Source organism: Lycorma delicatula, chromosome 7, assembly GCF_047948215.1.
Source record: "Lycorma delicatula isolate Av1 chromosome 7, ASM4794821v1, whole genome shotgun sequence".
Taxonomy (NCBI): domain Eukaryota; kingdom Metazoa; phylum Arthropoda; class Insecta; order Hemiptera; family Fulgoridae; genus Lycorma; species Lycorma delicatula.
In genome coordinates, this window is record NC_134461.1 from 2,061,633 (window position 1) to 2,088,920 (window position 27,288).

At 29.2% G+C, this 27,288-nt stretch overlaps 1 protein-coding gene across 6 annotated transcripts in view; it reads right to left on the bottom strand.

The window, feature by feature from the left end:
* Positions 1-27,288, bottom strand: part of LOC142327659 (centrosomal protein of 290 kDa-like) — a 97,594-nt gene that overhangs the window by 21,140 nt on the left and 49,166 nt on the right. For 4 of the 6 annotated variants that reach the window (XR_012757050.1, XR_012757051.1, XM_075370882.1 and 1 more), the window contains 3 exons: positions 23,336-23,530; positions 8,060-8,198; positions 3,484-3,674 (listed from right to left, as the gene is read on the bottom strand). Coding sequence is in view for 4 of the 6 variants with exons in the window: in XM_075370882.1 (XP_075226997.1) it covers positions 3,484-3,674; positions 8,060-8,198; positions 23,336-23,460 (455 nt within the window). In the remaining 2 variants the exon portion in view is untranslated. Of the gene's footprint in view, positions 1-3,483; positions 3,675-8,059; positions 8,199-23,335; positions 23,531-25,227; positions 25,335-27,288 lie in introns of all 6 variants that reach the window. The other 2 variants (XM_075370884.1, XM_075370881.1) reach the window with 1 other exon arrangement.

Sequence of the window (27,288 nt, forward strand, 5' to 3'; positions counted from 1 at the left end):
TTTATAATTAAAAATTTTGTTAAAGCAAAAAGAAAACAATACCAGAGCAAATTAATTAAGTGTATGTTTTCATACAACTATTATTAACATTGCCATTTACCCTAAAACATTATTTATTTATTAATTTCATCTCTCGACTGTAATAGTCCTATAGCTAGCACACATTTTTATAACTAATTCACAATAGCAGAAGTGCGTTAAATATTTAGTTTAGTAAATAGGAGACAGAAAAGATAAGTAAAAAATTCTGTTTTGCAACTGCGTTTATTGATAATAAAATGATAAACCTCTAATGTTTTGTGTGATTTTTTATGTATTTATAACAAGCTATTCTTTTTTTTACTCAAAATATCAGTCCAACACAAAAACAAAGAACCAATCGGCAGATATTTTGGTTAGTTCATGATTACTTTGTAGCATCATGTTCCTGTAGAGTTTTGCTTATTTTTAGACTTAGCATAATTTTCTTGGCTTAATTTTATCAATTTATAATTGACCTAAAATAAACACCACATAAACAGTCAGCAGACATTTTTATTGGTTTAATATCACAGGTCAGATGATTTACGAGTGATCTTTACAATGCAATTCCATCTCGCCACAATGGTCCATTTGGAGGTTCTCTCAGCGTCCACTACAATATCTTCTTTTCAATGTAAAAATAAGTAACCTAATAAACATTGTTATTTTTGAAATAGATTAAAAAATAACAAAAACATATTTAATAAAACTATTTAAATATTTTTTTAACAAAAATAATAAATAAAACATAAGAAATCAGACAATAACTTTATTTTCATTTGCTATTGTTACTTCCCATGATTTTATCATATAAAGCATTAAAAACAATCAGCAGATGGTTATTTAATTAGAAACAGATCACAAAAACTTTAGTATCAGGACATCTACCATGATCCTGAGTTGACAAAAATGTCTGCTCATTGGTTCTGTGTTAGTTGTGGCCAACAATTTATATAAAAATAAAAGTAGGTGTTATAAATGAATAAAAAAATCACACAAACCATTACAAGACTATCATCTTATGAATAAAAGCAACTGCACAATCTACTCATATTTTCTGTCTGTTGCTTACTAAACTAAAATTTTAACACATTACCAGCCTGATGTAAATTAGTCATGAAAAAGTGCACTAGTTCCAGGACTATAAATTCTGAATATTGAAGATAATCCCGGGTTCAACAAGTTTAGATCTATAACTGCATTTCTTATTTTTAAATAGAGAACTCCTTTTGCTAATTAGAGAACATCTGTCTTTACAAGGCTCAATAACAACTAAACAGTATATCTGTGAAATTTACTGATACAACTTTATGCAAGCTTTGCATCTACACTACCGTAATACCAAGAATAAAAACCTTCCTTATAAGTAACTGCCAATTTTCTGCACTAATATCTAGTTCAGGTCAAAACCCTTTGTTTAATTCAACAGCACAACTTAAAAAAGACTTTTTTAAAGAAAATCCTCTGTTTTCTTTCGATTATAAATATTTTTTCACTAATAATACACAGCTTTGCTTGTTGCACTGTTACTTAAATTGCAAGATCCATAAGTTTCAACTAAAATAAATAATCATATTTTACACGTCATTATTAAAGTAAACATACAAACTACTCATATCAAAAAATATATAATTTGATGTTAAATGAATAAATAAATTTTTGGTTTCTTCAAATGTCTATTAGTATATTTGGGTAACATGTACTAGCTCCTACTTTTTATTAAAAATTTCTTTCCTATATTTTAATATACTGCTTTTCTTAAATGTGATTGGCAGTTACTGTTCATATATTACAAAAATGTTTAAAAATTTACTTTATACTTTTTAGACATACATCAAATTATTATCATATATTACACGAGTTTAATTAGTAGGTTAATTTGGATTTCAAAAGATAACATAATCTATTGAAATTTCTAATATATTTAAAAAATATCAAATAAATTTTCAATCAAACATTTACTACACAAAGTAACAAAATAGTAAAGTTTTTGCATAATGAAGTTTTATAGTGAAGTATGTTAAATTATTACACCTGCACCCTTAATTTACCCCCGTACGAAGGGATGTTTGTAAAAGTAATGGTAGAATATTGTATTGTCACCCGACCTTAGTAATTGTGAAAAATTTCATCAACTGGCAAGTTCAAGAAATATGTTAAATTAAGGATACAAGATTTGAGGACAAACATGAAAAAAAAGCATTGCAAGTTGAAGAAAAGCAAGTAATAAATTAAATTTTAATGTCACAACTATAAGTTAAGGAAAGAGAGCTAATAATGATTAAACTCAGGAACGTTTAGTATTTATAGTAGTAAATTCAATGTCAATATTACATTAAATTGAGTACACTCAAATATACTTATCAGCACACATTATAATTTAAATAGATTTATGTTGCAAATTTCTCATTCATCATTTAAAACAACATTTAAAATAGTTTACATTAATAAAAATATTTATTAAAATGAATAGATCACATAAAGCCAGCTGCAGGAGTCAAGAAATGAACTGCCAAAGAACGCAGACAAAAAGATGAATAAAACTGATGAAGAAAAAACTACTCTAAACATTTTGTGAATTTGAACAAGGTATAAAGTTTTGTACAATATTTTTATCTAGATATTATAGGTAAAAGAATTAAGACCAAGAATTGAAATATCTTTAAAAAATGTATGTTTTCTATCTTGCCTAATAATTAAGGAGATATTTCTCCCTTAACTTCATATACAATAGTTTTTATTTAATTAAACGAATTATGTTTTTTTTTTCTGTGGTTCATAAAATAACATAAATTGGCATAAAAAAAGAAGTAGTTTTTTGTTTTTTTAATTATCACTAAATGTTTCACTTATATTACTGAAGATTACATTAAACAGAAAAAACAAATTAAATAAAAGATTACAGATAAAAAATATTAAGATTTCAAGCATAATTTCAGTCAACCATTTTTAATTTTTTAGTAATAAGCAAGCAAGGTATTAAATTACATCCCTTCTAAATTTGTTTCATAATACCATGAACATCTGACGGAAATGCATCTTAAAAATAAAAAAAAGGTGTGAAATAAGGCTACAATGTGCGATTATCACATTTAGAAAACAGGTTCCAAATGCTATGTTAAATAGCACTACGTGCAGTTTAAATTTGGAAGTTAAATGTATATCCTTTTTTATGGCAGTGCATATTTTTATCATAATGCCCATGAAAAATTATGCTATCCATATTTGTTCTTTTTTAATAATTTCATAACATTTTATGTTTTTATAAATATATGTAACACACACAGACACCACCCCCCCCCCCTCATACACACACACACACACACACACACACACACACTATATATATATATATATATATATATATATATATATATTACATACACATACTTAAATATATATGTACACACAAGTGTAAATAAATATTAAAAATTTCTGTTTGGAGAAAATAACTAATAATACCGTAAGATCAAGTTTTCTTCTTCCAGCTGGTTAGCTTCCTCTTGCAACTGATTACCGGCTTGGACTAGTTGTTCAATGTGTTTATCACATACAGCTTTCTGTTTTCTTAGCTCCTTAATCTGTTCCATTGCTTGACTTAAACCAAATTCACCAGTTTCATACTCTCTCAGTTGTATAATCATGTTACTCATCTACAAATAAAACAATAAATTAAGAAGTATAAATCATAAGGTTTCCTATAAGTCATTTTAAATACAGGAATATCAACATTTTTTTATTTCATTTAACAGAAACATTTTTTAACAATGGAAATAACACTCTTATGCAATGCACAAAAAGGTAAAATTTAAGACTTTGCATTATAAAATTTGAGTTATCTAATATACATTTATATAGGGCATACACACACAAACACACACATACACATACACACACAGAGAGCAAGGAGAGAGAGAGAGAGAGAGAGAGAGACATACACACTAATTAGTAACAATAATCATAAATGAAATGACAAATCTTTCAATCCTTAAGTCTGTACTGCAATCCAAACAAAATTTACATGGTCACTTCTGTATTTGATCAGACCTTATTATTTGATCATGAACTTATTCCTATATTAAAAAAAAATTAAATTACAAGAACATATATCACCTGCTCTCAGCTTACCCCAACATCATGTTGCAGACTCAATCATTAAAGATTTCAATATCTGGGACAAATTGAACAAAATCCAAAAACTGCAACCCTACATTAAATACCTCACAATTTTTCATTAAAGTACATCAAAATCCTTTAACTTCCATATTTATTTGCATTAATATGTAGCTTAGATCAGGAGATATGCAGCATTGAAGACAAAAGTGGCCTTTTCTCTTTAAAGTGGAATATTTCCATTTAAAAAAATTGTAAACATATAAAAAAAATAAATTAAAGCTAAAGTCTTAAGCTTTCAAACAATTTTAATGCAGTTTACTGCAACAAATTTTGTTTCCCCCCTGTGCTTGATCAACACAAACAAAAAGTTACAAATTTTTAAAACTTTTCTTTTCACAGATTTTTTTTTAATTTGATGATTTTTGAAATCTGAAGTAAACTGTTAAAAAGTTGAGTATTCAAGCTTTAATTTTTTTTTATTCATCTCTCTAAGCCCATTGGTTGCAAAGTTAAAACAGTTTGAATATAATAATTTTTAATCATAATATATAGCAGTCCCTTTAATTTTTTACACCAGTGTATAATGTAGCAATAGTACGAAATAAAAAAATTAAAAACTGATTTATATTTTTTGTTATACAGCCACTTTACTAGCACAAGTTCCAACCTTTCTTTCTTCTGTGTAGCAGTCAACAAATGTGACATTTTGATGACTACTTATAATACATAAGTCAAAACAAATGAGTATTTATTATATACAAAGCATTATTATTCAATTATCAACAAAGGGATGAAGAAAAGGGCGACAGTAAATACAAATACAACATAAAATAAAAGTGAAGTAGAAAAAAATAAAAAAAACATATTTTTAATTTTTGAACACTAATTATAAACAAACCAATTATTGGATATTGTATGTTTTTATACCAATTTACAGCTTATGTCATCCTGTTTAAAATGCCGTTTAGTTTATAAATCATGTAGAATTTCTCAAACATGTATTAAAATGTTTAAGTCATCAATGTTTAAGTCAATTTCATATGACTTGTTAATGTGATTTATCCTATCCTGCATGAATTGACAGGATTATCGGTGCTTGTTCTAACTTGCTCAGTATGAATTTTGTCACGTGCAGTAAATGAGTAATTGCATGTTTATTCCTATCGGTTCATGTTGAATTTCAAACCTATATAAAGGCAGTACTTGTTTCTTTTATTTTCATTAGTATTTTCTTGTGCAATCAATAGCAGGTTTTTTTAAAGTCAGTCTTTTACTCACATATTTGTTAAATTAAAACCATCTCAGAAGCAAGAAAAAAGAAATTGCAGTACAGTAAGGAATATATTAAATACAGATTTATCGAAAATCCCACAAATCCATCAACGCCAATGTGCCTTATTTGTCAAAAAACCTTTTCAAATGAAGCCTTCCAGGCTACAAGATCATTTTAATAAAATCCACTCAGATAAGAAAGACAAAGATGTGGCCCATTTTCAAAACCTAGAAAAGATGTACGTAGCTCAACCAACTATATAAAAATGTGTTTTAGAGGCTTCCAAGCAAGACAATGACAGACTTCAAGCTTCGTACAATATCTCATTGTTAATTGCTAAAACAGGCAAACCACACACTATTGGAGAAGCTTTAATTTTACCGGCAGTAAACGAAGTAATAACCTCTGTGCTCCATAAACCAGCAGCAGGTATATCTGAAAATTCCTTTGAACAATAGTTCTGTGCAAAGATGAATTGATGAGATGGCTGAAAATATTGAAGAATCATTATGCAATCATCTGAAGACTTGCCAGTTTTCATTCCAGTTGGATAAGTCCTCTTTACCAACTAATGAAGCACTGTTGTCATATATGAGGTTTATCAAAGATGAGAAAATGGCAAGAACTAGAAATTTAGAGACAGATGCAAAAGGAGAAATCATACATAATACACTGGAAACGTTATGTGATGAAAATGAAATTCTTTTGAAAAATATTATGTCAATTGCTACTGATGGCGCTCCAGCTGGCTATGACAGGGTGTCACAAAGGTTTCAAAGCATACTTAAAAAATAAAGTTCCAGAAGTGTTTGCTGTATATTAAGTCAATCATCACCAACATTTAGTTGTGAGAAACCTGAATTGTAATCTTTTTGAAAGCAATTTTAACAAAAATACTTCAAAATAGGAGTATGCCACTCTTAAAAACAATAATGTAATTGCTGTTTTAAAGAGAGCATCTTAAAAACACCAATTGTAATTATTATTTTTAACAGATGATAAGTTTAAACATTTTGGGGGCGCTAGAAAATTTTTGATTCTCAATGTGGGCGATGGGTAAAAAAGTTTGAGTCTCAATGATTTAAAGTACGAGTATATTTAATTAAAAAAAAAGTACTTATGGAGTAATATAAACAATACTAAAATCAATATTTTCAGTGAGGAATTTACAATTTAAATATAATTTATTCATAGTTTAAATAATAATTATCATTGCCAGACAAAAATGATATAAAATTAATAACAAAATAGAAGAAAAAAAATTAAACTTAAATATTTGCAAAAATATTTACATTATATTATAAAAATATATTAAATATATATGTTATATTATATATATTAATATTCTTATTTATAATAAATATATTATTATTTAATAAAATTATTTTTAAATATAAAGATGTAAAACAAATTATTATGGTTGCATTTTATAACACATTCCAATACTAATAATAAATTGATAAGTGAACTGAATTAACAACTTGAACTCTCTTTAGGTAAAATTAAATTTCATTCGCCACTTTATATTTCTTCAGTTTATTTTCTGTCAACTGTAATTCTTCTGATATTTAATGAGTCACTTGGATTACTAAACATTCTTGATTCATTATGAAATATTGAGTTAAACATGTTTAATTTTTAAATTTCCGATATATAATAGTTATTTTTCATTAGTTCATGGTTTCAAGCCCTGGGCAAGTATTTTCACATGAAACAAAAATCATTAGTAATTATTATTATTGGACTAGGAAAAAAGCAGACCTACTGCCAACTGTGAACATTTTATGTGGTTTATGTTTCATTACACATGATTTTGTTGAATGTTTTTTCAAATTGTAACTAAATTAATGTTCGTGAATTTATCCTACTAACAACAACAAATCTTTTGTAATGAAGGCTTCAAAATCCTGAACATTTTTACTGTTTTTTGAGTTGTGATTCTTAACACAGCTCAACACTAATGGTTTCCTTTTTTATCCTCAAAACACAAATATAATTTTATATAAATTGTTCATATTAAGAAATATAAATTGTTCGAATGAATGAATGAATTGTTGAGAAGTATAAATGAATGAATCATTTATGCACTGCGTGCAGCAACCCGGTGCACCATCATTGGTTTGCTCTGCACAAATAGCAGCTAAAATAAAAATGTGAGCACATACAACAAACAAACACACGCATCATCCTTTTTTATGGAGAAGTTGTCAGCCTACTGTAAATTTGTATGAAAAAATAAATATATCATGACTATATAAAAGTGTGTTAACCAATTTCTTTCTTTATAATCATATAAACTGACCAATATTTTAAAAAATGAATAAAATTATATTAAAATATTTATAGAACAAATAATACTGTTTCAGAAAGTTATACAAGCACAAAAGTCGCATAAGTCCATAATTGAACTAATTTACACTTTCAGTTGAATCTTATTCACCAAATTCTATATGAAGATGAATAATTAACACATTGGTGTAATTATTATTTTACAGAGATATCTTAATGTTAATGATAGCTCTAGCCATAAAAATTACATTAGACCTTTTAAATTAAAAAATTACATATATAGTAATGCATAAAGGACAATAATAATAAATAACATAAGCAAGAAAAGGGTGATCATATGTGATAAACAATTATTTTCACCTCTTCAGCTTTTGACTGTGCATCTTCTTCAGCATCTCTAACCTTTGCTTCCAAAAGAGCTATCTTGCCTTGAGCTTCCTGTAGTTGATGCTGTAATATACTAATAGCAGATGGCTTCCTGGTATCTTCTTTTAAGTGCCTATAACACAAAATGTAATAAAACACATTTCTAAATAAAGAAATGTTAGTTTAAATAGAGTACTATTTTGATGGATTTCTTATGTTCAAAAATGTTATTTTTTTATAACAATTGAATAAAAAGTAAACATTCATTATTTTCTGCATAACCTATTTATGTAGATCAACAGCACTCATCTGATTTGGCAACAGCACTTAGATGAGTGCTGTTGATCTCCAAATCATTACAAAAGTTGTTGCCAAATCATTACAAAATAGGAAAAATATTTAAAAGAACATACATAACATCATAAGATAAGTTAATGACTAATTAAAATAAATCTCATACTTGCTTTAGAAACTTTGGAGATTAATATTTTCCTACTTTTAATTTTATTTTTAAGTTATTCTAACAAAACAAAACATAAGAATATGTTATTTTAAATATGAACTCATTTAAAACAGTATTTGGTCATCTCCAACACCAATAATTTTTCACTTTGTTTGCATTAATGTATACAAATATTAAATAAGGTCTGATAAGAAAACTAAACAAGTTTTTTTTTAGTTTAATAATAGTTTTTTGGTTTAATAAAAATCAGATTAGTTTAGGTTAATTTTAAAAAAAATATATTAACTGAGATATTTTTCAAATTAATAAATGTTATAATTTAATTGCATTTATATTATAATAATTTACATTTAATTTTGAAATACAGTAGTGGATGTGATGATTTATTTAAATACATTAAATTTACTATGTTATTATAGTTTTATTTCCTATAATTACTAAACTTCACACATGAATATAAACACAACAAAAAATTAGATTTTATTTTACCTCACCCTCACAAAAGCAATCAACTGTAACAGATACTCTTTCTAAAAACCTCAAACCAACAGACTTTAAATAAAATGTCTACTTTGAGAAGTAAAATCCACATAACTACTCAACTTACCGGTGCATACAAGGTATAAAATGTTGCATGCTTTTAGAAAACTTTATTTTGAATAACATTTTGCTTTCATCTCATTTACAAATATTAATTAGTGTACAATCTATTTAATTTGCACTATAGACTTCTATGCTGTACATCATTAATGGTAATAAATAAACATAGTTTATTCTATCTAGTCGTTTATATAATCCTGAATTTTCACCATACTTGTTTAAATAAGTACTGAAATATTTGTTATTCACAATTTTTAAATTATTTTATTCAGTACTGATTTTATTCATTTATTTCTCCCATCATTAAAAAAAAGTCTTTTTGCTTTTGATTGTGCCAATCTCTACAGCAAAGTGGTAGTATCTCTATCACTTTCATCCAGAAAATTTTGATTTCAAATCCCAATCGGGTTTGGCATTTTTTCATGAGCTAAAAAATTAATTTTTATCATTAGGAGTAACTAGTTGGATTAGGATTTTCCTACAGTTTACCTTCCTGGAAAATGCTAGAGCAGTTCTTTTTTGTTACATACAGAATAAAATTACTTATCATTCTTTACAAAATCTGACATATACAGGGTATAAAAAAAAGAATATTGGGGTTTTAAAGCTATTTAATATCTCTTAACTTTGACTTAAAATAATTAATCAAAGTCTTTCTTTCTCAAACCTTTCATCATGTGGCACACATCCAATTGATAGGATAGTTTGCTCCAAATTTTAACCAGCATGTATGGAGTAATGGAACCAACAGCTGCTTCTAAACTGTGCTTCAAAGAGAGTAGATTAGTAGGTATCAGAGGCACATAAACAATATCTTTCACAAATCCCACAGGAAAAATCACATGGCATCAGATAAGGTGCCTTGGAGGCTACCACAAACATTAGGTCAAGCAATCTAATCCACAGGTTGGGGAAAATATCATTCAACCAACCCCATACAGTTATGGCAGTAAGAAGGTACATGATCTTGTTGCCAAATAAAATTCTCTGCTCCATCTTGCAGTTGAGGAAAGAGCCATGTACACAGCAAATCCAAATAAGAAACTCCTATTACGCTTACTTCAGCGAAAAAAAATGCCCTGTAAACTTGCCATTGAGATATTGCAAAGAAAGCATTTAATTTTGGGAAGTCCTTTTTACAGTAAGAATTTTTAGGGGATTTATGATCCCTAGATGCAGACATTATGTGTGTTAACTTTTCCACTAAGATGAAATGTTAAGCATCATTTTCATGCTGCAACATTTTGATAGAGAAGTTGGAATGCATGCACAGTTTGTAGGAATAAAAATTGACATGCCTAACCGGAATTCAAACCTTGGACCTACAACGGCTGAAATAATACCAATCATAAAGAATAAACTGATAGTCAAAAAGAATATTTGAGAAATAATATCAAGAACCAAATGAAAAACCAACAATCAAGTATAGAATCAATAAGGTCAGACCTTTCACAGAAACTAATATGGCCCGTATACGAAAAGAAGTCCTCAATATAGAAAAATTACACTACAACTTAGTACCATGACCAGAAATCGTATGACAGACTCCTACCTACATTAAGACAAGGGGAGGAGGTATGGTGACTGGAATTGTAACAAGATGGGCGTCTTCCCCTACAGGGGTTGGGATGTAAATCTGTTTTATTATTTCTAGTTATTATCTCACTGCCAGAGTCAATTTTCTAATCATTAAGGAAACAATTTCACCAACCGTCTCCAAATAATGCAGTGCTGCAGGTAACCTTATTCCTATTGTCCTCTTATCCAGAAAAAAAATTAATTAAACGCTACAAATGAAGAAAAGAAGTGATCAACCCACAAAGGTATTTCCTTACAAGGTCTGGATATTTTATCGTCTTAGCCAGGACTGTTTGTCATCTTCCCTTACAGGAATCCTAACAGTAAAAATGTTTTAACTTATTCCCACTATTCCTTCATTGCAGAACTTAAACAGAATCAAAATGGATTAAGTTAAATTTACTCTTTTCCACATATGTTTTTCAAGATCAATTACATTTCTTCAGTCGATCAAAACCACTTTAGTAAAGTTTAGAAAAAGTTAACATATAATATTCACTATTTCTACAAGGGGTGTCTGATGTAGAGTTGTTGACACTGCTAACAGAACTTTCGAGGGGATAGAGTACTGTAACTGGACACCATAGGTAGCAAGAAGTTTGAAACCATCCATCTATAATCCCTCAAAAATGAGCTTTCTAAACGTTGATAAATAATATTATTTACCACCAACCATACAGTCGATCAAACAAATAGTTTTATTTATTTCCTTAAGCTTACAGAACGTCTTCCTAATACAGCTACAAATGAGAGAATTTGAATATGAAAAATTCCAATTCTGACCAAGATAAAATTTCAAGAATTTTTTTCCTATTCCAAAATTGATGTTTAACACTAGCCCTCTGATTTTGAAAAAAAGCAAAAGTTTACTTTTCATACCTTCCTTATGTCATTCCACTTTTGAAATTTTACTTAACAAAAGAATATTTAATTCTAATTTAGTAAAGTTGAGTTTGTTTAGCTTAGGTTTTCCATCTCAACCCACTGGGTTGGTCTAATGGTGAAGGTGTCTTCCCAAATCAGCTGATTTGGCAATTCCACAGTTCCAGCAATCAAGTCCTAGTAAAGGCAGTTACTTTTATAGGGATTTGAATACTAGACCGTGGATAGCAGTGTTGGTGGTCCAAAGTTAGGGTCTAATGGGTACAACATTAGGTATTTCTTCAGAGGATGAGATAAATGATTTGTAGCGTGTGTGAAAATGCCATACCTGACGGACCTCTGTACAAAAGGTCAAAACGCTACCACTTTTGGTGGTAGGGTTTCAACTAACCACACATCTCAGGAATCGTAGAACTGAGACTGCATAAAATTACATTTCATTTACACTTATACATACATCATCTGAAGTAATACTTGAAAGGTAATTCCCAGATGCGACAAAATTTCAAGAATTATTTTCCTATTTTCCATAATTATGCGCGACAGTGTGAGCAATAACTTTCAGGTTAATTGAATATTCCCCAGGGCCCAGTTATTAAGAACCTATTCTATTTATAATTTGTTAATGACCTATTTCACATAAATTTTATGGTAAGAGAAAGCAAATATTTATTGCAGATGTTAAGAATAGTGATAGGTTGTAGATTGATCTGGAATGCGTTAAAAATCAAATATCTAATTTCTTCTTTATAATTTGCTTCCAGGTTATTACTCCATTAACATACCAGTGTTGACTGTGCTATTATACAACTACAATGCCAGTTTCAGTAATATCTTGGGTAAATTCTATTAAATACTAAGGGTTGATGGTAGATGAGGGTTGATGGTAGTTGATAAGAAATATTTGTTTACATATATTAAAAAATATTTTTTCTATGGATGTTTGACAAATCATTTCTCTAATTCATTCAAAATTAAACTATGGATTGGATTGCATTGCTACAGATCAACATTTTGGCTCTCTTGATTTGATTATAATTTTACAAAATGCTAGTGTACTGGTAATGTGTGGTGCAAGTAGGTAAACACTCTTTCCCTTTATTTTCAGTAAATATCTGTATTTTGCATTGGATTTCTTTGTTTATAAGATCTTCTAACCTTTTTCAATGAAGTGGTAAAAACAGGGTGGTGATAGCTAAAGGGGAACGCTATTATATAACTAGGCAGACATTTGCAGTAAATGTTACTCTTCCAAGGCCTTATTGTGCACCGTTTCAAAAATCTTTAACACCTAAGTTCTTTAACTCCCTGCTAAGTAGTGTAAGAAGTACCTGTAATTTTAATTTAAATTTAACTTAAAAAGAATGGATTTCCTACTTTAGAGATGGAAGCACTATATTCAATGGTGATTTAGTTTAAATGAAAGAGAAGTCAATATTAAATATTATGATAATATACATGATTGGTGTAAATATTGTGTTCTGTAGGTATCTGTGTGGGGGGAGTACTGGAAGAGATAACTGAAGAAATCTGGGTGTGTGTAAGAAGATAGTTTTTATTCTTTTTTTCTCTAAATACAATGTGATAACCCTACCTACGATCAAGCTTTTGGTTTGTAGGTAAAATATTCTTATATACAACTACAGTAATATCAAAAACAGTGGGTTAAACTTATCGACATATTAATATGATTAAATGTGTGTATGTTAAATTAGAAAAACATTGTTTGAAATTTGGCATAACCTACAAATGTTACCTGAACTTAAAAATAAACCAGCACTTCCTTCTATATTAGCATGTGCTTTTTTCATATCTTCCTGGACGAGTTGCAGTTTTTAAACTAAATATTTGGTGTTTGAGGACTTTTAGTAGTTAACAAAATAAGCAAAATAACAAACGAACGATAAACTCAAACTATCACTAAACATTCACATCCAGTCCTCACTTGAAGCTGCAATAATAATTCTAGCTGCAAATTCAAAAAATGAAATATTAATTCTTTTTAACGTAAAATAGCTCTCTGGAAGTCAGTATTAGAAATTATAAAAATATTGTATATTATTCAGAGATAATACTGAAATACGCGCAAAATAATCTTTCGGAGGAAAAAAAATTAGAAACTGTGATACCAAAGCTGTAATTTAGGTATTATCTGAAAAATTATACCTGAATTTGGAAAAAAAACTAAATTAAAATTAAAATAAGTTACTAAATTTGCCACCACTAAACATACCACCACCCATTAAACTACTATCAATTACGAAGCATAAGATAAATTTGGAAAGATACATTGGCAATACCTAACGGTGGTTAAAAATAAATTATTCAAAAATAAACTTCCTCTGAATTATTTGCAGTACCAAAAATATTAAATAAAACGATTGTTCAAAAAAAACAACTAACAGTTCTTTAATATAGGTTAATTAAAGAGCGTGTGAATGATAATTTTGTATATAGTATAATTTTTTGAAACGTGTGTGTATATATATATATATATAACCTATGACTCCTGGTAAAATGATTCCAACTTGGGGTCATACATCTAAATTGGTTCAATTTTTCAGCTGCTACTGTGGAACAAACATACATGGATCCTATATAAATTACACTCCTTTTTCAGTAGTGTAAAAATTGAGATACACCAATCAATATTCATTGTTCTTTCTCAAAACGGACTTTTTACTTTCAGAAATATATCATCTAGTAGAGGGAGATTCTAATCCTTTATTGATCCATTAAGTCTTTTTTTCTTATTCCTGTTTAGCATCTGGGAATCACCGTTCAGATATTACTTCCTAGGATGATAAATATTAACCCACTGTGTTGGTCTAGTGGTTAACGCGTCTTCCCAAATCAGCTGATTTGGAAGTCGAGAGTTACAGCATTCAAGTCCTAGTAAAGCCAGTTATTTTTACATGGATTTGAATACTAGATCGTGAATACCGGTGTTCTTTGGTGGTTGGGTTTCAATTAACCACACATCTCACGAATGGTCGAACTGAGATTGTACAAGACTACACTTCATTTACACTCATCATATCATCCTCTGAAGAATTATCCAAACGGTAGTTACCGGAGGCTAAACAGAAAAAAAAAGAAGAGGATGATATATATTAGTGTAGTCTTGTATGGTCTCAGTTCAACAATTTCAAAGCTGTGTGGTTAATTGAAACCCAACCACCAAAGAACACTGGTATCCACAATCAAGTATTCAAGCCGTATAAAAGTAACTGCATTTACTAGTTTCAATGTTGGAACTCTTAACTTCCAAACTAGCTAATTTTGGAAGACACATTTACCACTAGACCAACCTGGTGAATTAAGCTCCAGTAAGTCTATAGCCTCCTTCCTGCACCCTTAATAAAAATCAGAGTATTGCTGTGTTATAGCTTTGTTTTTCCAAAATACTATCGGCCTTCTAAAAAAAAAAAGACACAAATTATGTTAAGGAAGTTCACATATTGTCTCTAGTGAATCTTGTAGCCTAAAGAGAACCAGAGCATCAACAAGAATTCTACAGATTTGTAACAATAGAAACAAATCTACTTACAATTAATATTTTACACCTTATGATGCTTTCTGATTTGATACTTACAATTGATCTTAGATCTGAAGAAGTACCATGACCAGAAATCGTATGACAGACTCCTACCTACATTAAGACAAGGGGAGGAGGTATGGGAGAAGGTAACTGGAATTGTAACAAGATGGACGTCTTCCCCTACAGAATCCCCTACAAAAATTGATAATAATTTTCAGTAGATCTTTAAAGTAGAAAAAATGAGCAAACTTTTATAGTTATATTAAAAAAATGAAAAAAAAAAAAAGAATTTTTTGTTGTAATATTAGTTATGTGGAATTAATTTGCTCTGTGCATTGTCAGGAATCTTCAAAGTTTAGCTCTCGATTAAAATTACTAATATCTTAACTTGGTGGATGGACAGGGACTCTAGATCCCCTGAGCTCAATGGCACCTCTCAGGGCCGAGTATGCTTCATTGCATTGCAGGGCCGACCCCAGGGGGGGGAGAAAATCGGTGAGACAAGAGTTTTAGTCGGTAGGGTGCAGGTATACATACGCTCAGTAACATCTAGCGGAATCTGTTCGAGTCCAACACTGCCCCATTTATGGGGCATGTATAAATGGCATTTCTCTGACTCATGAACAAAAAAAAAAAAAAAACATATTTTATTTGATTTTTCCAAATGGTTTTTGGAATGTTTCTCATCTACTGTATTTGAAAATTAAATTTTACACCTTTGGATTTAAATGCAGCTCTGCTGGCAAATATATTGTTTAAGGATAGAGAAAATACAAATTAAATTACTTTATTATTTTAGATCAGAAAAAGCCATGTTTTTGAATTGAAGAATGACTCCCTATATTAACATTAAAATACTATGTTTGTGAAGGAAAAGTTTTAAATACCATATTAAATTAAGCAATAAAATAATTTAAAAGTTTAACTGATTAAATAAATCTGCAGTTTCTGATTTTAATAAATTATGAATTCTTATCTAAAGAAATATGTATTTTTTTTAAATATATATATTTAAAAAAGGGTTAAAAAATCTTTTCCAACCAGTCTCTAGAACCACAGTTTGTTTATAATCAGGAAACTTATTTATTTAAAATGGAAATTCTTCAAATATTCCTTACTTAATAAGGGAATTAAACTTCTAATACGAATCACATAAGAAGAATTTCTTGATACCTCAGGAAGAGCTCTTCAGCATTAGCAGTAAAACCAGGGACATAATTAGTCCTGCAACCTCTTGATATGTACTTTCTAGATGATTCTTTAAGCTACAACTTTGGTTTGACTAAGGCTACATATGAATTTGTTAAATTTCTAGATGTTTAATACAATCAAGGGACTCATTAAAAAGATCTAATTTGTTTTTTAGTTATCATCTGAACAAAACATTGACGGGTTTAATTCAGAACACAGACTACACTGCTATCTAGGATACTTTTCTATTCAGTTCACAATTACTGGCATGAAAAATTCTACATCAGTTATACTCTCGGTTATGAAGGATGGAGTTCCTTAAAGGTCATGAACCAATGTTAGGTCACATGTTCTAATTCTTCAAAGGGCTTGCCAATTGTGCATGTTATCATATATCAAAAGACCATACTAAACAAAACAAATTCAAAAATATCTCTAAGATTACTGAAGTGCAAAGTTCAAAGTGTCAGTAAATATTACTATTAATGAACCGCCAACAATCTAGGTAGTCAAGTAAAGTTTTTTACCAGTAAGGAAATCATTAAATGACAATTTCAGAAAGTCTCAATTGTTTTTTTTTAAAGTTAAGAGTGAAAGTTTTTAAAAATGTTAAGCGGTTTTCCAAGATTTATCTCTGCTAGGTATACTATAATGGTATAAATACTGGAGAAAAAAAAAACTACACTTCATTTACACTCATACATATTATCCTCATCCATCCTCTGAAGTAATATTTGAACAATAATTCCCAGAGGCTAAACAGGAAAAAGAAAGGTATTTATAAAATTTTATCAAGGGGATCATTACTATTTAAACCAACATCTTGTGATTCTTTGACTGATTCTGCTAATATTGACATGCTTCATTTTTATAAGTTATTTCCACCATCTGAATTTATCTCTTGGAGGTGGAAAGGTAGTCAGTCATATTACAGGTCTCTATTTATGTTTTTAATTCTTTATTCAGATTCCTCAAATGTTATTGATCATGGTTTCTGCTATATTCCTGACCACATACTCTCTTGTAGTTTGTTTTCTGGTTTCTCCTATGTTGAAGTGTGAAGGGTTTCTTACTTAAAATATTTTGAAAACCACAGAATCCAATAAAAATGATTATCACCATTGAATAAGTTGTTGCGATGCTTAGGTTTCTTTCTCATGACAACTATAAGATTATTTAAAAATTTTTTAGATTTATTAAATTTACAATATCTGTGTTGAGAATCATACTTTACTTATTATGAAAAGTTTTGATCATCAGCATGGTTTATATTGGATGTAGAAACTGGTGCTAGTTTAATATATTTTATCAATTAAAAAAATATGTCGTACAGATATGTTTTTGAGTACCACCTTCTTTAAAGATGTTCAATATTTTCTAATAAATTTTATAAAATTTTGAAAGTAGCATTTTTCTGCAAAAATTAAAAATTGAGTTGGTTTTTTATTGTTGTACTAGTTAAATTTTACAAGCCCCCAATTCATTTGCTACATCATTTTTTGTATATATTGTTTCTATCTTCTCTAATTTTGTTTTAATAGTGATTATTTTCTTTTTTTTTTACCACAGATTTGTAATCAGTCATCTTATACCTCTATTATAAAATGCACAAAAATAATCATTAACACTATCAAATTACAAAAATAACAATAAAATTGGGTCTCCACCTTTTTAGTTTCAACCATTTGGATTTACATAATTAAATTATACTGTCTTTATTTTAAGCACATTTAATTGGCATACAGTAAGAAAATATGTACTGCAGAGTAGTTCTATAAGCAAAAAATTCTAATTTCCTCATTTATTAAAGTAGTATGTTTAATTATTTAAGTCTTTATCAGAGTTTTTGTCTATATAATTAATCTGTTTTCTCAGTTAATTTGAGTAATAAAGAGTTATCACTATATACAGTTAAACTGATTACATAAATTCCTTTATTATATCATTTTATATATGTATGCATTTAATATTAACTTGGAACCTATATCTTCCTTTGTAAATCCTGTCCAATTATATGTTAACTTTAAGTATTGTTTTACCATGTATGCGACGTAATTCACCTGTATGTTGTTTATTGTAAAATGTATTATTTTATATTTTTTAACTGTACTTGAATAATGTTAGCATTCATAGAAGAGCTGTTGGCAATACCATTTGAAACCATAAACTAAGTTTGATTTTCTAGCTGTATTCTCTTCAGATAGTATAATCTGGCAAGGAGTATTGTATAGAAAAAACAAAGTGATTGGAATTGGATAAAAACTCAAAATAACTCCACTATATATTCTTTTACTAAACATAGTGGTGTTTATGAAGATATATTGAATAAGTTTAAGTCAGATCCACCTTCAGAATTTAAAATTTTTTCAGAATATATGGAACCTTTGTTTAATAAAATTTGTGACGAAGCTAAATATGCTACAAAGCAACTGAACAATCACATTAAGAAACAGTTGAAAGATGATAATAAATGATTTCAAACTATGATAGATGTTATTTTGATGTAAGTGTAAAAATCGCATATCCAATTGTTTCGTAGTAAAAATAGATGCATTGACACACCCATATTTCGCGAAACAATGAGCAGAGAGAGATTCAATCTATTTTCAAGTTTTTTGCATTTCACTAGCAACAACAATGAAAATTATAAACTAAAAAAAAATTAAGCCTACCATACAAAATTTTCCAAATTACATCTCCCTTCTCAGAACATAGGTTTGGATGAAAGTCTAATGAAATTCAGAGGTCGCCTTTCATTTTTGCAATGTAGTAGATCTAAACGACAAGATTTGGAATAAAATTTTACAAAATTTGTGAATCTAGTTTAAGCTATTGTTTGTTTCAAAATTTATTTAGGTGATGATATGCTAGTACTACCTCAGTACCTCTTCCTGCCAGTACTAACGTTGTGAATGACATGTGTGAACCATTGTTGGACCAAGGTCACATACTGTTTTAAGATAATTGGAATTTTTTCCATATTTATATAGAAGGCTAACAGAGAGAAAAACAAATATAATTGGAACTGTGGGACATTTTCAGAGAAAAATATTTATTGGTTGATTTTTTATGTATTACTGTGTTCTCCAACATACTGCCAGGGAATTTAAATATGACATCATTGGGTTAAGATGTATCTTAGACAAACAAGACATCAATTTACGTTCTAAAAAAACTTCCAGGATCATCTCTTGTGAAGTTCTTGCTTAGACTATGCCACTTATTCATTATTATAATATTGCTCTGTTGTGTTAGCATGGCATTTATTGCAAAGCTTAGTTATTTTTTTAGCTATCTTGAAGAGATCGGTCGGTATAAGAACAATCATTTGATTTTTCTCTTTTTTCAAAATATATGTTATGGAAAAAAGTATACATACATTTGTAATTATAATTAACTGTCAAGAGTTTAAAATTGAAATATGGAAAAGTCAGTAATTGCACGGCAAGTTCAAATTTTATTTATTGTCTTGCTGAAGTAAAGATTTTTTAACAAGTTTTGGTTTTATAGATATGTTGCATGGCAAGTTCAGATATATTTATAGTCTTGCTGAAGTGAAGATTTTTTAAGTTTTGGTTTAATAGATATGTTTGACTTTATTCAGTTTCTCTGAGTTTGGGAAAAAATCATTGATTTAATTCTGGTTGAGGACAGTAGGAATTTATATTTTGTAACTGTATTATCTATAACAATCTGAAAATTAATAATTTCAAAATTATGCTGTAATTGTACCCAAACAACCAAAGTGTTGTCGATCTGAATTTTAGTTCATGCAACAATACAGAACTATGATCCATCAGTGTTGCATTGCTTGATTTTCCACGTGTGTTGTAAACCATATAAATCTAAATAATTTCAGATGTGAAGTGAAATAGTTTTTTTCCTTACTTCATTCTTGTAAACAAAACAGTGTATTGTAAATTATAAGACATCAATTATTCCTAATTCATTGTATTTATCATTTTTTGAGGTTATCAATTTTATGTCTCGCTTCTTTTATTATAATTACACTTTTTTATTATAAAAATAACACTTTTTTTAATTATAATTACACTTTTTATAAAATTTATGATAGAATGAAATTTTGTATAGAAAACATATACACAGAAAAGAAAAGAAAATGTTATAGGCATTGCAGATTTGGGTGTTGCAGTCAACCTGTTAAATGTACTAAGTAGTTTTACAACATATATCTAGTATTAAAAGAATTAAATATTTTCAAAAAGAAATGAACCAAGTACAGCTTTATGAAAATAGGAAATTCCATAATCCTGAGGGATATATACGTATTGCAGCTACCACAAGACAAATTTAACAATCAAGAAGTTCATCTTTTATAAGCTTACTGTACTGTAATTGTATTAAATGTGTTAGAAGGTATTTTAACATACTTCTTAAAGGGCAATTTTTTAAAATTTTTTTCTTCTAAAATTTGATCGGTAGAATTAAAAAATTTAACACACAATATGACGTTTAGTCTGTACACTGGGCTAATTGCCTAGCACAAGATAAAAATCTGAAATTAAAAATAAACTTATCATATTCTTAACAAAAAAAAAAACAACCCTTACTAAATAAATAATCACGCACGCATGCATGCACACACACACACACACATATATATATACACACGAGCATGTGCACACAGAACACAAAAAAAAATTAACTAAAATTTGTTTTATCAATACATGCCAATAATATCAATAACTTGTCAATAATAAATAAAATAAATATACAAAAATTATCGTTGCAAATCAGCTGATTTCGAGGTCAAAAGTTATAAGGTTTAAATCCTAGTAAAGGCAGTTACTATAACATTTGATTTGAATACTAGATCATGAATACCAGTGTTCTTTGGTGGTTGGGTTTCAATTAACCACACATCTGAGGAACGGTCGACCTGAGACTGTACAAGACTATACTTCTTTTACATTCATACATATAATCCTCATTCATCCTCTGAAGTAATACCTTACAGTGGTTCTGGAGGCTAATCAGAAAAAGAAAGGCGTGAAGGATGTTTGGGCTCTACTACAAGTCCTGTCAAATAGGCCCAGAAAAATTAAACTATTAAAACTAAGGTTACAGTAACCAATTTTTCATTTACATTCATTTTTCTTAATACAATTCAATAATATTTAATTGTTGTAAATAAAAATACATCCACTAGTATGATTTTTAATATCTTGTTTGAAAATAAACTGATATTAAAGAAAAACTTGTTTTTGAGCTTTCATAAGAAAAGTTCAGGGCTTTCCCAAGCACCTATTTAGGTGGAGATAAATTTATTCAACTTTCCATGACTTTAACCCACCGGGTTGGTCTAGTGGTGAACACGTCTACCCAAATCAGCTGGTTTGGAAGTCGAGAGTTCCAGCATTCAAATCCGAGTAAAGTCTTTTTACATGGATTTGAATACTAGATCGTGGATACCGGTGTTCTTTGGTGGTTGGATTTCAATTTACCACACATCTCAGGAATGGTCAACCTGAGATGATCAAGACTACATTTCATTTACACTCATACATATTATCCTCCTTCATCCTTTGAAAAAATGCCTTATGGTGGTTCCAAAGGCTAAACGGAAAGAGAGATTAAGAGAGGCTATATTTACAAAGCAGTTGTTAAATTATTCAACAATTAAAACAGGGTTTTCAGTGTTTGTTCCATTTTATTCCAGCTGAAGAGAATAATCTTTGGCAATGTTGTGGTTTCTTTCTTAGTTTACAATTTTCCACATTGCTTTGGTCTTATTTTGAGCATTATTTATCATTTTGGTTGTTGCTTTCTTTCTTAAGCTCTTTAAGTAGAGGTCATATTTTTTTACTTCAGGAATTCTTTCACTTTGTCCTCTTGTGATGCAATGAAAAGGTACCTTTGTTGAGCTTGCAAAAAATGTTCCTTCTACAATTTTATTTCATTATCAAAATGAAGAGGGGTTTTCATTTTCTAGAAACAGTTTTTTTTTAAAGCGTATACAATATCTAGGTTATATGTGAAGATTTCAAAGAAGATATTGTAAACAATTTCTACACATGATGAACTGTAGACATTATCCCGCAATTGTTTCTTGAAGAGATATTTAAGCAATCTTATGTTATCATTGTATTTTCTTTGCTTGATTGTAATCCTGGTGATATTATTCCTTCCAATATCTATGGAGTGGATTTGTCCTGCAAATCTGAGATTTGAGATCTAGACCAACCCGGTGGGTTAAAGTCATGGAAAGTTGAATAAATTTATCTCCACCTAAATAGGTGCTTGGGAAATTACTTAACTGTTCAGCTATAGAATGATCGGTGCAGTTCATATCTATAGAAGTTCTGTTATGTAGAGTGATTTGTGTGGGTGGTAAGTCAAGCCTGGTGATGTTTGAGCTGGGCTCAAGGCAGTCCATGTTGATATCCCCATCACAATAATTTTAAATAAAACATATGATAAAAGAACAGACGCATTGAAACAGACCATGATAAATAGGGAATGAAGGATAAATTAGGCCAAACATAAATATAGTTATGTAAATATGCTAATTATGTTTTTTTTTCTTCAAGTTTCTATATTAACGCATGTGGATATAAGGTGTTTTGTATAGCCTGGAAATTATAATATAATTATAAGTTATTTAAACTTTTTTATGGATTATAAAAATGAATTTTTTCTGTAGTTATAAAAAAAAGGAAATTTGAGTGTGACTTTACTACTGATTTTGTTGCAAAAGCTAAGTAAATTGATTTTTATGTTTAATTACAGCCTATATTTTTGTGATTGAAATGACATAAAATGAGTTAAAACTGACTGGTTCATTAAAACTAATTTTATTACTGTTTCAATAGGTTATTTTTTGCTTAAAAACTGCTTGCCAGTCAAAAGTAGTACATTACCAGTGATAGGGTTAAGCTAATCTATAAATCTATAAAAAAAAACATATATATTTAAAATGAATAAACATATATAAATAAACATATATATCAAATAAATGCTAATAATGAATAAACTGTTGATTTGTTTCCATTACCTTTTTTGTGCTAAATATGCAGCGCGTGATAAATTATTATTTACATATAATAAATATGATAGAGCAGTCCATGCCTGGAGACCATGTTCCTCATGAGTCCAAGAAACAGGTATTAGTCTTTCCATTTCTGAAATTTGCTAGTAAAGCAGCTAATATATCGATACCTCTTTGATTACTAGGATCAACTGCATGAACCTGTCAATAAATAATTACATAGAATCACACAAATTATTGAATTTATATCATTACACATTGAATGAAATTAACATTTAAGTTACTCGGTTTAATTTTCATTTAAGTTACTTGGATTAATATCTTTCTTCTCCATTAATTCTACCCTACTGAAGGGCATTTGTATGTGTGTCTGTCCCCCTCAGCTGAGAACATGCTTACTTGATCGAACATACTGCCCGTAAAGAAATCGTCCATTTTTTTCTTAAATATTAATAAACAATATATAAGAACAGTAACAATAATTATAAAATAAATTTTACTACTATAATTCATTCATTCAATTTCGTAGCAGATCTTAAAACACAACTATTTTTGATAAAAATAAATTGATACTGAAAATACTGTTTATCCACTTAGGATCATATATACGATTTATTTTTGGCCTTGTAGTTATAATTAAACAAACATATAGGCAAAACACATGGGTCAAATCAAGTGGTAAACAATAATAAAAATTAGAAGAATTTTGAATTCTATAAATCCTCCTTAGCTATTTATTGATTTTGAAGCTAACTTCTCTTTTGTTATTGTGTCAAGGAAGTTAGTTTTGTATTACAATAATTTATTTCATAAATTGAATATAATATATAAATAATACATTGATTAATTTATATTTAAGCTTCCAGCTTAAAAGGAGTAATATAATATAGCGAGGAGTAAGTATAATAGCTATAAAAAGGAGTAATTAATTAGTTTCTTTATATTATCTATCCCAGTTTTTCTTTTAAGCGAGACATATATAAACGACCTGATGTAAAAGATGCACCATTAGCAATATTTTGTACTCTGAGAGTACAATATTCACTGTAGTCAGTTCCTTAATGAACAGAATGAAAGTGTCATTTGTATGGCTTAATACTTACTGCCTGCATTTTAATAGACCTGGCATGCTTTTAAGCAATCACACATTTGGTTCAGAAAAATCATTGGGAAACAACTACACTCCTCACTTTCCCTAGTTATACTTGAAAATGGCTACATCAATTTCAAGAATAACTTAAAATTCAAGTCAAGTCACCTACAACCATTATGGATATATCACTTAACATAACAGACATACAAATAACTTACATGATAAATCCCCTGCAACAATGTGATATATCCAACAATATCAATGTGATATCCAACAGATCACACGTAACATATAATGTAAGTAGCACAATTCACCTGGCAACAAGTCTCAAAACTCTTGCTGCAATACGATGTAATTGACTCTAAAGTAACAAGAAATTAGTAGTTTTTAATTATCACTTACTTTTCCCCACAGAAACCATAAATCTTGGTAATTAGAATGTAAGTTCACTACGTTATTTTTATCTGTAATATGTTGTTTTATGTTAATTCTACAATCCCTGGAACCCTGATTTTGATTTTCTTTTCTAAATTCATGATTTCTGATTTTGCTTAGAACCTAACTTGAAGAAATATTAGAAACTCTTTTTGATTATAAAGAACAATATAAACCATTCCAAACTGAATAAAAATGATCACAAATCAAATTTTTTCATCGGAATAAAGTTTTAAAATGTAATAATGTAAATAAAAAATTAACATTACACATTAGATAAATTTGTTTCGATTATTAATATAATGTGTAAAAATTTCACACATGACAATCACAGACAAAACCAAAATAACAAAATCACTGTAAAACATACCATTCCATCCCAGCAACATTAGCATCCAATATAAGACCATTAACTTCAGCTCCACTAACTCCAAGACTCAATAACCCTTCAGCAGCTTCTAAAGCCATAGGACATTCCTGAATGAACAATAAATAAAATAAACATTATAACCATGTAATCATATAAGGGTCATTTCATGTCAAGCGGTCCAGTTTAGAAAATCGTCCCCAGTTGACTATCTCCAAATATCATCAAATTTTCAGTGAAGGTTCACCACGGTCTGAAATGCCATTTTACCAAATTGCAACTCTTTATCTGTTATGGTTGATTTTTTATGCCCTCTTGGAAAAGAGGTACTTGCAGTTTGCGGACACGCACGTAAAGATTGTTATCTTTGACTACAATTTTGATGGCGATAATGAAGATAGAGATTTGCATTTTGGTACTGTTGGGGTTAACTTTTTACGCTATATCTGAATATGTTAGTGACAAGTTTCTTTTGGAACCTGGTTTTGAGATATAGCACCTGAAATTCAGCTAAAATTTATCACATCATTTTGGAAGTCAAGGTTTGAGCTTATTTATTTCCTTATCTAATTCTTTAATCAGAAATGAAACTGTAATTTAAAAAAGGAAATAATTATATCTAGGATCCTGCACTTTTTAAGCAACTGAAATCTTATGAAAGGAGTAGAAATCCATCACCAAATGCGGTCAAAAATTTTTTATCATGATTTTTGGCTATCTTCAACGGCTTAGCAGACATAGAGCTTAAATTTGGTAAAATGGCATTTAAGACCACAACAACTGCCACGCAAAATTTGATGACATTAGGAGATGGTCAACCGGGGACCCCTGATCCACTTGACATGGAATGACCCATAAGTAATATAATACCGATATGGAAAAAAACAATTCTATTTATTAGAATTTACTAAAAATTATAATTTTAAAGTACAATTAATAAAATTAGTAATTAAAAAATTATTTTTTTAAGAATACAATAATTCAGGGTTGATTTAAAAGATGTGGCAGAAAATAAATAAGAATGGCAACACTGGAAGTGATCTAACAACAATGGAGGATCCCCTTTCACACAGCTTGTATGTCAGCCACTCCCAGACACTTAATGAAAGTTTCAACCTCACGTGGTAATTATAAAACCCTAGAGATTGTGATAAGTGAAGAAAAAAAAAAATGGAACAGCAAAATTTGCAGCAACGGTGTGCCATCAAATTTTGTATTAAACTTGGTGAATACGCAAGGTTGACCTAAGAAAAGTTGTAGCGACCCTTTTAAGAACATTCTTTATCAAGAGCAAAGATTTTTTTATTAGCAAAAAACATTTCTGGAGGACCATGCAGTAGTGGAAAAGGAACCTTGCTCAGGTAGGCCTTCAACATCAAAAATTGAGGAAAATGTGAAAAGAGTGAGGGCTCCCTTGAGGTCAAACCATTGATTAGCAATGATATTGATAAGTGGTGTGTTAAATTTGAATAGGTTTACCGTTTATCATATTTTGACTCACAATTGGACATGAAAAAGATGTGTGCCAAAAATCCTTTCCATTAGACACAGAAAATTAGAAGAATGTGTGTTTTACCTTCTTTTGAAAATTGAAAATCATCCAGGTTTCTTCAGTTGAATGATTAATGGTGATTAATCATGGATTTTCAAGTACATCCAAAAAACAAAATGTAAAAGTAAAGAGTGGCGCACTGACACTTCTCGCCCAAAGAAAACTCAAATGCGCAAATCAAAAATCCAGTCTTATTACGATTTGTTTTTTTGACAGTAGGGAGATTGTTCACACATAATTTGCATCCTAAAGACAAACAGTCAACCAAGTTTTTTGTTTGATGGTTTGAAGCCTCTACTTGAAAAAAAACTACTTGAAAAAAGTGCTTTCAGATCATTATAAAGGCATACTTTATGAAAAAGTAAACTGTATAATCAGTTACCCGTCAGCTTATATTACAATTAAAAGATTTAGTTTTACAGAAACAATATTGTTCTGTTGATGCAAATACAATTATATGATTTATCTGCGTCCACTTTACATGTACAGATATTAGTATATGTTCAAAATGA